Consider the following 14183-nt stretch of genomic DNA (forward strand, 5'->3'; position numbering starts at 1 on the left):
CAAAGCAAGGAGAGGATAAGGCTGATAGGGAATTGGGACTCTTACAAATATCTTGGATTTTACTTTCTTTTGTTCGTTTTTACAGTTCAGCACGAAGATTCGAAATAAATTTTATAATACTAAATGATTAATATTTAGCATGTTACGATCACTCTTTAAACATCATACAAATCAAATAATGTATGATAAACTCACAAAATTTCTGTTAATACGGACAATGGGCAACGACATGAACATCATTCTTATGCTTGGTTTATACTTTGTGATTTTGGTACTAATTTCATGATAAGCAGTCGTCAACGTCTTCTAGCGAAAATGCACAGCAGAAAACATGTAGCATCAACTTGTGGGGGGTAGAGAGAGAGAGAGATCAAAATTTTATTTGTCCACTCAAGATATTGTAATCATTTATCAAATACAAAATTTCCTTATGAACTATGACCTTTCACAAACTTTAAATCGGCACAAAATGGTACAGACACTACTATATATTTGTATGTATGCTATCTATCTACAAGAAAAAATTATGAAATTATAGGATGAGACACAAACTCTAGAATTTTGGGACGTTTCACCCAATTTTCTATATTATATCAAGAAACAGAAGAAAAAAAGGGGGGAAAATTTTCTCATAACTGAGTTTTAAATTGATTGAGTAATTTCTGCATGCTTTCAAGTTTTTCACTTAGCTGTTTGACATTATCGAGGTATTCGGCGGAGGATTCTGAACAACTCAGCTCAGCAAGAGCAGCACATTTCGCCTTTGAATCCAAAACTGCCTCCTCAAGAGAAGCCCATGTCAACTCCATGCCTGGACTCCAACTTCCCAGAGCTACGTTAGACGATGGACTAAGCCCCAGAGTGCTGGCGCTGCTGCGCCTACTTAAGTTTTCAGGCGTAAAAATCCTGTCAAAACTCTCACTTCCTGCGCGTTACAGCAACAACAATCAGGAAATGGTGAAGTGATTTGGTGAGTGGGATTTCCCAGTACTATGAGCAAAAATAGAAGTTCAGCCGTCAAAACGAAATGCACACATCTCTCTTAAAATCCCCCTACTTCCTCGTCTTGTTAACCAAAGGAAATTACTTGGTGACATTCTTAACTGGATATCAGTGGGATTGCAGCAGATAATAGCTAGAGTTGTATAATTTCAGACCATGACTAAATTTAGGGGACTGAAATTACCTAAGTTACTTAGTTGGCTGATTGCTGCTGAGCCAATGGATCCTTCTAATTTGAGAATTCGCAGGACTCCAGCAGCTATTCTACCCAGAGAGTCAACCTCAGACTTGAACAGGAAAGCCAGATATTGCAGCTCATCCTTCTTCACTACAGCCTCAATCTACGAAGAAAAATAAGTTGATCCTGTTGCTAGATAAAAGGAATATGACGGAAGTGATATACTATAATAAATCATAACTCTCTTTACCGGCTCATTCACTGAGAACTTAAACTTGTCTACCACCCACTTGACCGTTGCATCGTCAATGTCTTCATCAGAAGTCACAACGTCAACTGACACATTGACACCTCGACATCTCTCAACAGCTGGCTTTTCACTTTCAGGCAAACCATTCTGCAGAATCTGTTTTGCAGAAATCCCATCCAATTGCATCCCCTGGGGAGCTGTCGTTGGCTTTAAGATCTGCAGACCTTCCAGGCCAACCTGCAACCATTTTATTGCAAAGTTGTTAAAAAATATTGCAGTTGCAAAGGTAGTAATTTGCTACATGGATATTTTCTGCTTAATAACAACAAAACTCATAATGACAGAGCAACAAATTCAGTGGCAGACTTAAGTAATAACCTATCGTAATACATTTAAGTTAAATGACAAAAATTCTCCTTTTTAGGGTCAATCCAGCAGCTATATAAAGATTAGTTGACGAAGCAAATAAGGATGAGCAGAAAACGTGTCAAGTGAACCAAAGAAAAAATTACAAGCATCAGCAAGTCATATTTGGAAAAATGAAATATAAGTTTCACCTGGTAGACGAAAAATCAGTCAGGAGCATTTGGTAGGGAAACAAATAATTCAAGAAATTAAGAAACATAACCAATTGGACACACAAATACCAACAGTGATATCTCTTAAGAGGACGGAAGCAAGTTCTCACTGTAATCAACTCAATAGGATATTTCAGCTTTCCACTTGGTTTTATGCTGCCAGTTCTTAAATGCTTCGCGCTGCTTTTCGCTTTGACATGCACACTCTTAAACTGTGTATGCCAGCTCCTCTCTTCTCTATGAGGATCTTCAGAATAAGGGAAGAAGGACCTATCTGCCATCTCCTCTGCACCTTCAAGAGCAAATAACCAGTCTCGTAATTCAATTGTTATATCCACATCATCAGGGGCACCCAAATGCAAGAGGCTGCCAGGCTTTCCATCTTCCAAACTTCCATCTAGGTGGAGAGAGAGAGGGGAAACAATGACGTAAAAGAAGAACATCAATTTTATGTGTTAAGTATGAATAACATAGAAGGGAGAAGGGATAGTATAGTTAAATAGGTAGTCGTTCATACTCTCTCCAAGCCCATTCATCATCAGAGGGGATGCTTTAAGAAGCTTTGATAAAGGTCCACCAGATAAATGCTCTAATCCTCTAGTAAGACCTTCCCCTGGTCCACCATCAGGGCCAAGAATCCCAAACCTATGAAGCAAAGATTCAGCATAACTCATTCCTCCACCAAGGCGGACACCAGCAATACAAGCTGACACATTTAAACTGTGGCACTCGATATCTTGTGCACTATATGGAATCACATGGACCATGGATATGTCCAGAAATGGTACTGTAGCAGTCTTACGATTTGATTGATAAATTCTACTATTTTGAACCCAAAACACAGCTCTTAACTGACGGCATTCTTTCCCATCCACATCACCGCTTTGGGTAAGTGTCAAGTCAGAGCCATTCTCATGTCTGAAGTCATTCACAGTGTCCGTGCAGTCTACCTCGACTCTCTCCCACCGTACAGCAGATGAAATTGCTATTGCACCACCAAGAGTTCTATGGCCAACTCTGATGGACAAATCATCACCCATAAAACGAACTAGAGGTATGCCCAGACTGTCAGAAGTAGATTCCATAAATCTCAGCTGCAGCTCCTTCACAGCTAGAGTTACAGCAGTATCACCAGGAATATTTTCCATTATATTTCCACCTAACGACTCAGTTTTTGCTTCCATCAGGTTTTTGTTTTTCTCCCCAACAGCCATTCTTTCACTAACAGTGCCAAGATAAGCATAGAGATCTAGAACAAAGAAAAGTTGTTCTACCGAAGTGTTTGAAACATATTGTTCACAAGCAAGCCCTACTCTGACGACCCCTCCAGGAGGTGGGATATTTGTTAAAGGACTACCATCTGGAGTCACCATTGCTACCTCAAGACACATATCTTTCACCTCAACGCATCTCCACAAACCTGACTCGTTGCAAGAACTACCCCTCCCAATTAGGTCATTGCAGGTCTCCAAAGACAAACTAATTAGAGAAGCTCCAGCAGTCAATTTCTTCTGGCTGGCATCAACTGGTTGGTTTTCCCAAAGACAGAAGCATGCAGGATCCTTGTCAAGGTTCAAAAATCTTAGTTCTAGGGAAGGTGACTGGGAAAACATCAAATCTTCAACACGAAGCCTTGCCCCAGCAAATGAACTCGGAAATGGCATGTTGCAACTTTGAGAAGAGTGATTCAGTTTTCCAATTTCAAGTGGAACGGTAACATCTAAACCTTTAAGGTTGAACACAAGAGACTTGATTGAGAAGTCTGGCAGCACAGCACCAGAATTAACAACAATTCCATCAGCCAGGAAGGATGATATCCTCAGACAGGATTCTTCCTGGAGATGAATCTGCAATATAAAGGGAAGGAGATAAGCATTTATGGCCAGCAGAGTAAATGAAGTCCAAGATTTCTGGCCAGAAGGATGTGCTACAAACAAGTATGATATCAAGAAGAAGAATAAGTTGAAAAGAGTAAAGACCAACCATTAGAGGCTGACAGTCGATAACAGTTCTGGAAGCGAAAATTGGTGGGCTTGGGGAGGGCAATAGCTGGAGAGAATGGAGACAGATCAGGGGCACACTGCAATTGTATCGCCACTTCTGGTCTCCCAAAGGATATATAATAGGAGGAAAGTTCTCACCTGTTTAAACAGTAAAGTATGACAAAATTCAGAGATAAAAACTCATAACATAAAATGGCAACCCTAAACGATTTTGGAGCAAGTATATAATACCAAAGTCTGGGATATGTGAGAAATCAACTGGCACATCCTGCATCGATGGTTGTATTAAGGTGCATGGCGGGCGTGAAAATGTATCCCTGCATTTTATTTCACATAGATTAGTCATTAGTGGCACCAATGAAATAACCCAATGCAAAATGCCAAATGCAAAACAAGAACAGACATCCAAGTAGAATATGTGAGAGATAACTTCTAGGTAACAATTGTTCCATAGAAATTCTAATTCAGAAATGTCCCCAGAGCCACAAACTTGGTCCTTAACCTTTTACAGCATGCCCTCAACAGAGTACGTTGTTAGACAAAATGTTTCACGACACAAATGGAAGTTTTCTAAAATTGGAAATTGTACCAAAAAGTGAAATAAGTGCACTGAAAATGGATTGCAGTTGCATCAGCAAGAGAGCTGATTACTACACAGTCATGATTGAAAACAGGACCATGTCATTATAGTGCTCAACTTCGGCAACAAATACGGTTTAATAATATACCCAACTCCAGAAATTATGACTCTTTTTTGCTCTTTTGTTCTCTGTTTCTTAGTTTGCAACACTCTGATTCGGGGGAGAAAATAGCTTTCAGTCAATTAGGTCTAATGGGCAGATGGTAGCATGTCATACAGCTGCAATATAGATATCAATCTTACCTCAAGAACAATCCACCTACCATAACCCGAGTCAGATACTTGGCATTCTCTCCATCAGAAACACTTGCCTGAATGAAGAAATGAAAAACTTAGTACTTCTCCAGGCAGCAAAACTACAGGAGAGGCATCAGAATATTTGGTAATGAACATGCACAACATAAGCGTATGCTTGCACAGAATCCAAAAAATTGCACGTCTAGATATGTGATATTCTTCCAATTAATCATAGACTAACCCGAGAGAAGAATAGTGATTGCATCAAAAGTTCTAGCTGGAACTCTGCAAGTTAAACAAACTAGTTAGACCAAAACTGGAAACAATTATGATTTGGACCAAAGGGCATCATCATCTGTAGTATTGGCACTGGGGAAAGATACTAGCACAAAATTTCTTTGGATAGGAATTGGATGGAGAAAGGAAAAGTATTGGACAAAGGAAATAAAGGCGCATCAAAATTGAATAACCAACCAGCATCTTTTATACAGAGAAATATGTGATCCACGATCAAAGAGACTAAAGAGCGACCAGCTGCTTCTGCAGACCGCTGCCAAGAAAGAGGTAATATAGTTGATATCTATTGGAGTCCTCAAAATTGCTAGAGAGAGCCTAAAATGTTATCAGGTGATAGCAAAACATGCTCGAGAAAAAACTGGGCAAGAATCATACTTGCTGAGCACTTGGATTCACATCTCCTCTATTTAGACAGACATACAATCCCGTGAAGAAACGTAGAAGAGCTCGTAATCCTGCTAATATTGAGGTATTATGTTAAACTCGGGATGTCTAAGAAGCAAAACCAAAAAAAAAAAGCATCAAACTCTTAATACTTGCCAGGTTCACTTAAAGCAGGGCAAACAGCCTCTGTAATATGCAATTGAACCTCGAGTCCTAGAGGACTATTTAGCTCTGTCCTTTGAATTGTAATCTGAAAATAGTCATAGAACTCCACATACTATAAATATTCATAAGAAACAGTACTCGCATAGAGATTATGTTCAATAGCACAAAAGAATCTTAAAAAAATAAAAAGAAATGTTTTCCAGCAGATCAGTGAAACAGAAGTGTCTACTATTCAGTGGAAGGTGAAGTTCTCAAAATGAACTGAAATGCTAAATTGCATACATAAGCCTCTCCTGAGATCCCCTCAACGAATCGCTCCCCGCCAAAGAATACTCGCTTTGCACCATCATCGTCTTTTCTATTAGACCCTCCTTGAGAATTTAAAAAATTTGCATCTGAAAACATATCCGGATGAGGCAGAAGGTCAACAGACAAATGTTCCCACTCAAGTTTCTGTGAATCAAAAATAGGGCATTGTCCATCATTTGCTAAAACATATAAATAAACAAATGAACTGTTGTAAAACACATAGGAAAATGTTATCAAAAAATGACTGCACGCCAATAGCTCAGAGGAGAATATTTCAGATGAAAAACAGGACAGGAAGATACACATACTATTGCAACTTTTCTGTTTACATCTACAGTATTAAAATGAACACGAACAGGAATATAAAAAGATAAGTGGGTTTGTTTACTCTGAACACGTATATAAACTTCTTGTCACTTGAAAAGTCCCTTGCCTCCTTAAGATTTACAACCTGTTAGAGCAGTTAGTTCTGATAAGAAACCTGTTCTGCTACATATGCACCTGAAGCAATAAATATAAAACTTATACTTCCAAACAGTTTAGAGCACAACCTTCCAGCTTTCATTTGTTGTATAGAGCACAAGGTTTCGCATAGTGATGGAAGCCATCGGCGATGCCCTGTTGGATTGGAAAAGGTTAATTGAGAACACAAGGAAGAAAAATAAATAAAAGAAAAGAGTGTGAAATGCTCTTCAACACAAAATCTTCTGTGTGGCATTGACTAGTCTTGCTTCCTTCCTGATTGTTAAATTTTAATACTTATCTTGGTGCCTAGTAGATGCTCTCTTTCATACCTCAAAATGTGTCAATTAATCAGCAGAGGCTTATTTGATTTGTCCAAGGTAACACATTTTTAATAGATTCGAATTTGCAGCTTGTTTGCCTGCTGAAAAAATATATGTGCTGATAGCATCGAATATAGACTCTGTCTGTGAAAGCTCTTTCCACTCAGTCGCAGGCTACTTCGTAAGAAAAGTTAGAATTTATATCTTAAAGAAATGATCTAATACTGAATTAAATTCAGATCTGAGTTTGCTGTTGTCACTGAACGTCCTCTAAGATGTTTCATGAGTCGTACTATTAGTACACATAAACCAACTGAGGATTAATATGTTGAATGCATTGCACACAAGACTATTCACAAACATATTCCATTTGAGGAAAGCTGATTTTCCTTAATAAGGCATGCTTTACAGTTTGAATTCAGAATTTGAGCCTACTGTTTATCAACACCTTGCTGCCCATTAGAAATAAAAAGTTTATTGATTAGGAAGGTGCGAAGATATACCAAGTCGCTCCTCCTCCTCGTCGAGCTCGACCATGAGTTTCAAGTAAGAGATTTACAGTCTGAATTTGTAATGTCATTCCATCCGCAATCTGATAGATAGAGACTGAACATGTGGCCATCAAATTTATAACGCAGATCATAATTGTTTGAAGTTCTAAAGAAGTTCTCATATACAAGCAACAAAGAAATCAAGTACTAGAAAATGGCATTGAAAAATTATGTGATCAAGTATAGAATGCAGAGATTAACCTTGTCAGCGAATCCATACCCACTACCCTTTGCAGAACTGGTTGAGGCCGTACTGCAGGAAAAACAGAAAATATAAATTGAGAATTCAAGCTTTCATAACCATCCAAAACAAATGATCAGGTGAAAGGAGCTCATTATGCCTGTTAACATAACACACCTGCTTGAGTTACTAGATGGATCCACATCATCATTTTCCTCCAAGACTAGGTCAAGTCTGTCAACTTGCACTACAATTGGTTCTACTTGTACGTTGCTCACGGAAGGAAGCTTCAAAGTTGAAACAAACATACTATTAACCCGAACGAGCAGGACCGCATAAATAAAACAAGCAAAACCTCAATTCTATTCAACGTATCCGACTTTGCAAAACCAGATTCCTGTAAATCTTCAACTTCGAACTCGAGAAGAATCCCAAATTCCAATTTCCCAATTAGATGAGTGGAGAAGGTACTCACAACAATTTCTAATTTGCCAACTTTTGCGGTGGTGACATTCAGCGCCGGTGGTAATCCTACGCTTGCATGCAGCGCGTCTCCATTTATATCTAACAGCAAAAGCCTCCACCGAATTATACAATGAAAAAACTCAACCAAATTCTCAAAATCCAGCTTCACAAATACAAAACGCATCCCAAACCACAAAAATCCTACCTAAATTAGAAAGCTGCACGGTGCGTCCCTGCAATTTGAACTGATCTCTGGTGAACGATTTCAGCCAATACTTCAGCGTATACTCTAAAGCTCGGGCCAAGATGGACTCCATCTCTCCCCGGAATCCTACCGATCAGCCGCCCAACAAAACCTCAGCGCGCCGGCCGGAAACGCGAAAGTGGCGGAGCCGATTGCGCGATGGCTGTGTCGCCGTGATAAAAAGAAATCCACCAGATTGGGGGCGGGATCTGATTTGAGAGAGAGTAAGCTGATAGACATTCGGAGGAGAGAGAGAAACATTTGGCTGGCACGTGCTAGCCGGGTTCAAAAAATACAGTAAGTGTACGATTGGCACGTGCGGACGATTCTATGGGCCCGGCGTTGGGGAGCTTTCGGCGAGGCCAGCAATCATGGTGTATTTGATGGCGTTGATATCATACAAATATTTTGATCAGGGAGTGTAAAGAGGGGTGCGAGTGTAGATGATTGTAGCTGATTATTGGATCTCGGGATGCTGTGGACTGTCAGATAATAGTTGGCGGGAGAAGTGTCTTTTTGTCGGTTTTTTTCTTTTTTATTTATTATTATTATTATTTAATTAATTTAGTTATTGTGCTTTGTGGAAACTTTAGGGTAAAGTATGGTTGGAATAGTAGAAAAAAGGTAAAGTTGGCTCTGTTTGTTTTCATTATTTGATAATCAATCAAAAAATATTTTTAAAACATCATAATTTATTTTATTTATATATTAATATAAGGTTGAAAATTCAATATATTAAAAATTTTGAAAGAAACACACACATAATTTATATTTATATATAATAAAACAAACATATTGAGTCCGTCCAAGTAAACAAAAAAAGTACAATTGTTCCATGTTTTGACATCAAATACTAACTAGTATTTTTGTATTCTATCTCTCTATCTTTCGAAAATACAAAACAAAAATAACTGAAATATAGGACCTCCTGAAAATATCGAATATATTTTATTTATCTCTTATAATTTTCAATTATAATAATTGATTGCGATAATAAGATAGCATGTTATTACGTGCGAGTCACCTCCATATCTATCAAACATAATAATAAGAATAAAGATAAATTACAACTATCTATTTTGAGATTTGACATAATTATAAAAATTCTCTCATTTCTTAAAAAATTACAAATACCCTCTTTAATGAAAAATAATCATGTAGTTTCTAGATGGTGATACGGGCATTACTATTTTATAATGTTGAATTTTTTAAAGAAATAAAAACTACTTAAAAATTATTAAAAGAAAAATCGAGGGTGGATAAAATAAGTAATTCATAGGAAATATTAATCCATAAAAAGTATTTTAGAAAAACCATTTAAGTTGAATGAAAATCTAATGGAGACTAACGAAATGGATTCGTTGTTAAACGTGTGTTAAAATCAGGGATATTTATAATTTTGCAAACAACAAAAAAATATTTATAATTATGTCAAAATTTAAAAGCAGTGGGTTGTAATTTACCTTAATATAATAATAATAATAATTAAATAAAGTGTGGGGTTGCATCTCTAATACTTTATGGTTAGGGGACGTTGTAGGGGCCTAAACATAATTTTGAATAGAATATGTACTGAAAACGAAATACGATTATGCATATTCATGTACCTTTTGCCTAACGCATAAAACATTAAAATTTGGTAGGTCGAGTTGCGATAGGCTGATGGTACAATTAACAATATAAAACTTGTTAAAGGAACATTCCATGTGGGATTTGGTTAGTTTTCAAAGAATGTGGGGATGGACTCACTATTGTTTATTTATTACTATACTACATAGTCAATAGTGTACTCCATCCATCAATATAGAGACTACCTAATAGTATTTACGTGGCGGTGTTCGTTCGATAAAATCGAATTAAAAATTTTAAAAATTATCAATTTGGTATGTCGAGATCGAATATCGATTCAAATCGATCCATTTGATTTTGATAATTAGTAAATTTTAGATTATAGGTCGATACACATAAAAAAATGAGTAGATTACAACGTATTTTTCTCAAATTTATAATAGTTAAAATATCTTTTTTATTATTTGAAAAACTATAAATATCGTATGAAATTAATGGTCGTCTAACAAATACTCCTGTGATAGCCCATTGTATTTTAGAGAGTATTTAATTTTTTAAATAGTAACAGAATATCTATAATTATGAAAAATATTATGAGAGCCTTTGTAATTTACCCGTAAAAAATATTTTGTATTTATCTTTTCTAATTTTAGTGAGTAAAATAAAAAATGGTAGAAAAATCATTAATATGTATATAAAAATAATAATTCAGCATTTGAGATAATCGATTTTTAGTTGTTGGGTAACGATGGATTGCTCGATCAATCTTGGGCTTGAAGAATTTACAAAAATCAATATACATTAAGCAAACGGTAGATTACCAGTCCAGTTGAACGTATAAACATAAATTATATTTTATATTTAAAATTTGATTTAATATAGTAATAATTCATATCAAACATATATCGAAATACAAACAAATCATAGACTTTATATGAATTAAACAAAATCCTCTAAATTAATAATACACAAACATTTTTTAATTATTAAAAGTAAATATACTATTTTTAGTTTTTATTTTTCTCTATATATATTTTATTCCATTTGTCCCAATGCTTGATGGCCCATTGATAATGGAGGCTGGCCTGCTTTTTAGAGCCTTGGAGCAGCCCAATTCCTACTGTTAAGATTTCTATTTACCCATTATTTGTTTGTAGCATTGCTTATTATACTATTATTTCTCAATTTTGATTTCTTTAAATTAAATTAATTATGCAATAAGTACAATAATTGTAACATTAATCATAAATATATTTAACTTTTTCAGGGTTTAAATGTAATATTTTAAATTATTGACAAACTATAAAAATAACACATTAAATAAATTAATGTGAGGATTATCATTAACTTGGCTTATCGTGCACTTCTGGATGCTTGCATTTACCACATTTGGAGGGAACGAAATTTGAGACGCTTTGAGCATACGGAGCGACCACCGAATATCATAGCCACCATTATTGTGGAAGATATTAGACAAAGGATTATCAGTATTAATTTATCTCGTTCTGTTAGTTCATGTGCGTTATATAGATTATGGCGTATCCCTTGGCCTGTCGAGGGATAAACCACCAGTTGAGCACTGTTGTACTGTACGATCTTGTTTTATTAATGAAACTAACATTTACCAAAATATATATATATATATGATTCGAATTACTAATGAATTTCACTTTTATATGTGTCCGATAGCAAGCGGATCTAATTTTAACGAACAAATTTAACCTACTTTCAAATTCAATGATCCTTTATTTGTCAAAAAAAGACAGATCAATGTATTTTTCAACTTTCACATTTTAAATGTCTTTTTTTTTATATATATGATTCTCCTCAGTATAGCTATTGTATTTTGAAAACATAAGATACTTTATATTTTCTATTTTACTTAAAGAACAAACGCATAGTCGTATTTTTTAGACTTAGTACTAAGATTCTAATTAAGGGTTATCAAAAAAATTTCAAAGCCACTCAAACAATTTGAACCAAATCGAGTCAAATTGTTTATTATGATTTGTTTAACAAATTAAATTTGAAATAAAATCGCACTGTATTCGTTGATTTTCTTTTAATTTAATACTTAAAAAAACAGTAAAAATTCGAATTGTTAAATATATGTATATATATACCTATGTTTATCCCATCAACTAATGATAATATAACCAACATAAATAAATAAATTTATGAGTGAAAATGAAAGTCAAAAAGTGACCATTTTATCATTTTTTTTTCTTGTCACATTCCATGAAAGATTCATCAGTTAATTGACAACTTCAAATATTATAATTTTTTTTATTATTTTTTATTTTGATCCTTTTTTTTTGTGTGTGTGTGTGGGGTGGGGGGGAGTGGGGGGCATCTGAATGATATACAGCTAGTTACCTTTTTTATGTGTCCGAAATTTGGATATAATTGATTAGTCTTAATATTCCATAATTGACGGCTGACATGACTGAAGATGAGAGAACATGTCATGGAAAAAGAGTTTTAACACAACTACTAAGGTACCAATACCTTTTAAATAATAAAATAAATACCTTAATTATATTATATTTGAATTGATGAATTTAAATTTAAAAAAATAATTTTGAATGATTCATCTTACAAGAATTTAAAATTTATAATTTTAAATTATCGATCCAAATGTAGTCTTATAGAATTCAAGGGTGCATTGAATTTTGGATCGACGGATTGGAGTCTTGCAGATTTACAGTCCGGTTTACTGACTTATTATTTATTTACGCAAACTACACTTTTGGATAATTACGCATACATCTACATAAAATGTTGATTTATTTATACAAACCATACTTATTTTTTAGAAAATTAACCTTACGCCCCCGGAAAAATTCACAATCATTACACAAACGACCTTTACTTTTAGATGTCGGGGATGATTTATATATACGGATCGTAAATATAATTATTCTTATATTATATTAGTTTATTAATTAAAGTAATGATTTAGATAAAAATAATAGTAAAACATTTTCAGCGAGAATATTAATAAAAAAAATATGTTTTCATTCTCATTATTTTCTAAAATTGAAAACTGAAAATTAAAAATAAAATCATACAATACATATATGTATGGGAATTACACTTCATAGCCGAATTTCAAGATCTACAAAACGAGTTTTGGAAGCAAACAACGAAAGTCGAGAGTCTCGAGACTATGAAATTTTTAGGTATTTTAATATATTTCAACATAAATAATTATTGAAAGTTATTCATATAGTATTTCTATTTGGTGGAAAAAATTATAAGAATTACTAATTTAGAAAAATAAAAAGAAAAAGCAAAAACCAAAGAATCCGGACAAAAATGGTCTCATACGCAATCCCTCCAAAGCTTACTGAATTTGGACGCATACAATGCTCTTCGTATAACAACGCTTTCGTGTACTTCTTCCCAGTTTCACTTCTAGAATATTGCATCTCAATCAAATGATTTCTCATTTATAATAAATTGAGATTTCACAATTAAAATATTATAAGTTTGAATTCTGTAGACGTGTATTTATGTTTATTTCTAAAATAACTCATAATGTTTTTGTCTCGTTTTGACGTATTCGTTAGTTTGAATTATTAACGTATCCAATTTTTATAGTTATTTCTTTTGGTAGTGGGTTCGAGCTCTACTTATTACAGATTGCATTTCTCTTAATAAATTCGTAATTTGAATTTAATTAATTCCAAAATTCAATGTAATATCGAATATTTCAATTATGAATATTTTCCCAACAAAACGTACACAACTTTCTTCTTTCGGTTTATTTTTCTCAAATTTCATCCAAATGCAACTTTGTTTTCTTTATTTTTACTACTTCTTGTGTCTTTACTTTCACGTTGCCATCACAATTTCTTATCTATACTATTATAAAAAAATATATATATATCCTACTATAGTCACAATTACAATTTATTTCTTTTCCTCCACCTCACTCGACGTTTCTTTATTTTCATGGGATTCCACCACGATTGTTTCTTTTCATATTTCTTTTCCTCATTATCCGAAATCATAGTTCTTTTTTATATGCTTACGGCAACCGCCTATGACAACGACTAGCGTCAATATAATGAAAGTATATGGTAACATTATTACTTTCATATATTTTTTTAAAAAATTAATCTAAAGTATTTTGACATCAATACTATTATGGATGTTCGTCATATTTTTATGCATCCAATCACAACTATCTATTTATGACACCCTAAAATTAAAATTTAAAATATCAATTATACCCTATAATATTTTTACTAATATAATTGCTTATTTATTTCAAATGATTCAAATTATTTTTTAATCAATCAATATATTATCCCTTTTACCCTCCACTTCTACATTGTAT

At 34.2% G+C, this 14183-nt stretch overlaps 1 protein-coding gene across 2 annotated transcripts; it reads right to left on the bottom strand.

The window, feature by feature from the left end:
* Positions 1-354: 354 nt before the first annotated feature.
* Positions 355-8583, bottom strand: LOC105176724 (amino-terminal region of chorein). Of its 2 annotated transcripts, XM_011099622.3 has the most exons (20): positions 8231-8583; positions 8036-8124; positions 7738-7847; positions 7581-7632; positions 7332-7420; positions 6595-6661; positions 6432-6494; positions 6017-6187; positions 5726-5819; positions 5561-5640; positions 5363-5438; positions 5130-5173; positions 4895-4962; positions 4243-4328; positions 3992-4149; positions 2526-3855; positions 2119-2405; positions 1431-1667; positions 1187-1343; positions 355-925 (listed from the first exon to the last, which is right to left on the bottom strand). In XM_011099622.3, the coding sequence occupies exons 1-20, from the start codon at positions 8340-8342 to the stop codon at positions 630-632; spliced, it is 3666 nt and encodes a 1221-aa protein (XP_011097924.1). In that variant the 5' UTR covers positions 8343-8583; the 3' UTR covers positions 355-629. The 2 variants fall into 2 exon arrangements, with proteins under 2 accessions (XP_011097924.1, XP_088733038.1); XM_088876912.1 differs by lacking the exons at positions 7738-7847; positions 8036-8124; positions 8231-8583 and having other exon boundaries at positions 7332-7434; positions 7581-7618.
* Between the last annotated feature and the right edge of the window lie 5600 nt (positions 8584-14183).

This window comes from Sesamum indicum, linkage group LG13 (genome assembly GCF_026168435.1).
Source record: "Sesamum indicum cultivar Baizhima isolate 11 linkage group LG13, ASM2616843v1, whole genome shotgun sequence".
In the NCBI taxonomy this organism is placed as follows: domain Eukaryota; kingdom Viridiplantae; phylum Streptophyta; class Magnoliopsida; order Lamiales; family Pedaliaceae; genus Sesamum; species Sesamum indicum.

Excerpts from the sequence above, each read along its gene's own strand:
- LOC105176724 (XM_011099622.3), bottom strand. The coding sequence starts at position 8,342 with ATGGAGTCCATCTTGGCCCGAGCTTTAGAGTATACGCTGAAGTATTGG. Across the intron at positions 4,150-4,242 it reads CTCACATATCCCAGACTTTG|GTGAGAACTTTCCTCCTATT; the intron begins GTATTATATACT and ends CTGTTTAAACAG. Across the intron at positions 2,406-2,525 it reads GATGAATGGGCTTGGAGAGA|ATGGAAGTTTGGAAGATGGA; the intron begins GTATGAACGACT and ends CTCTCCACCTAG.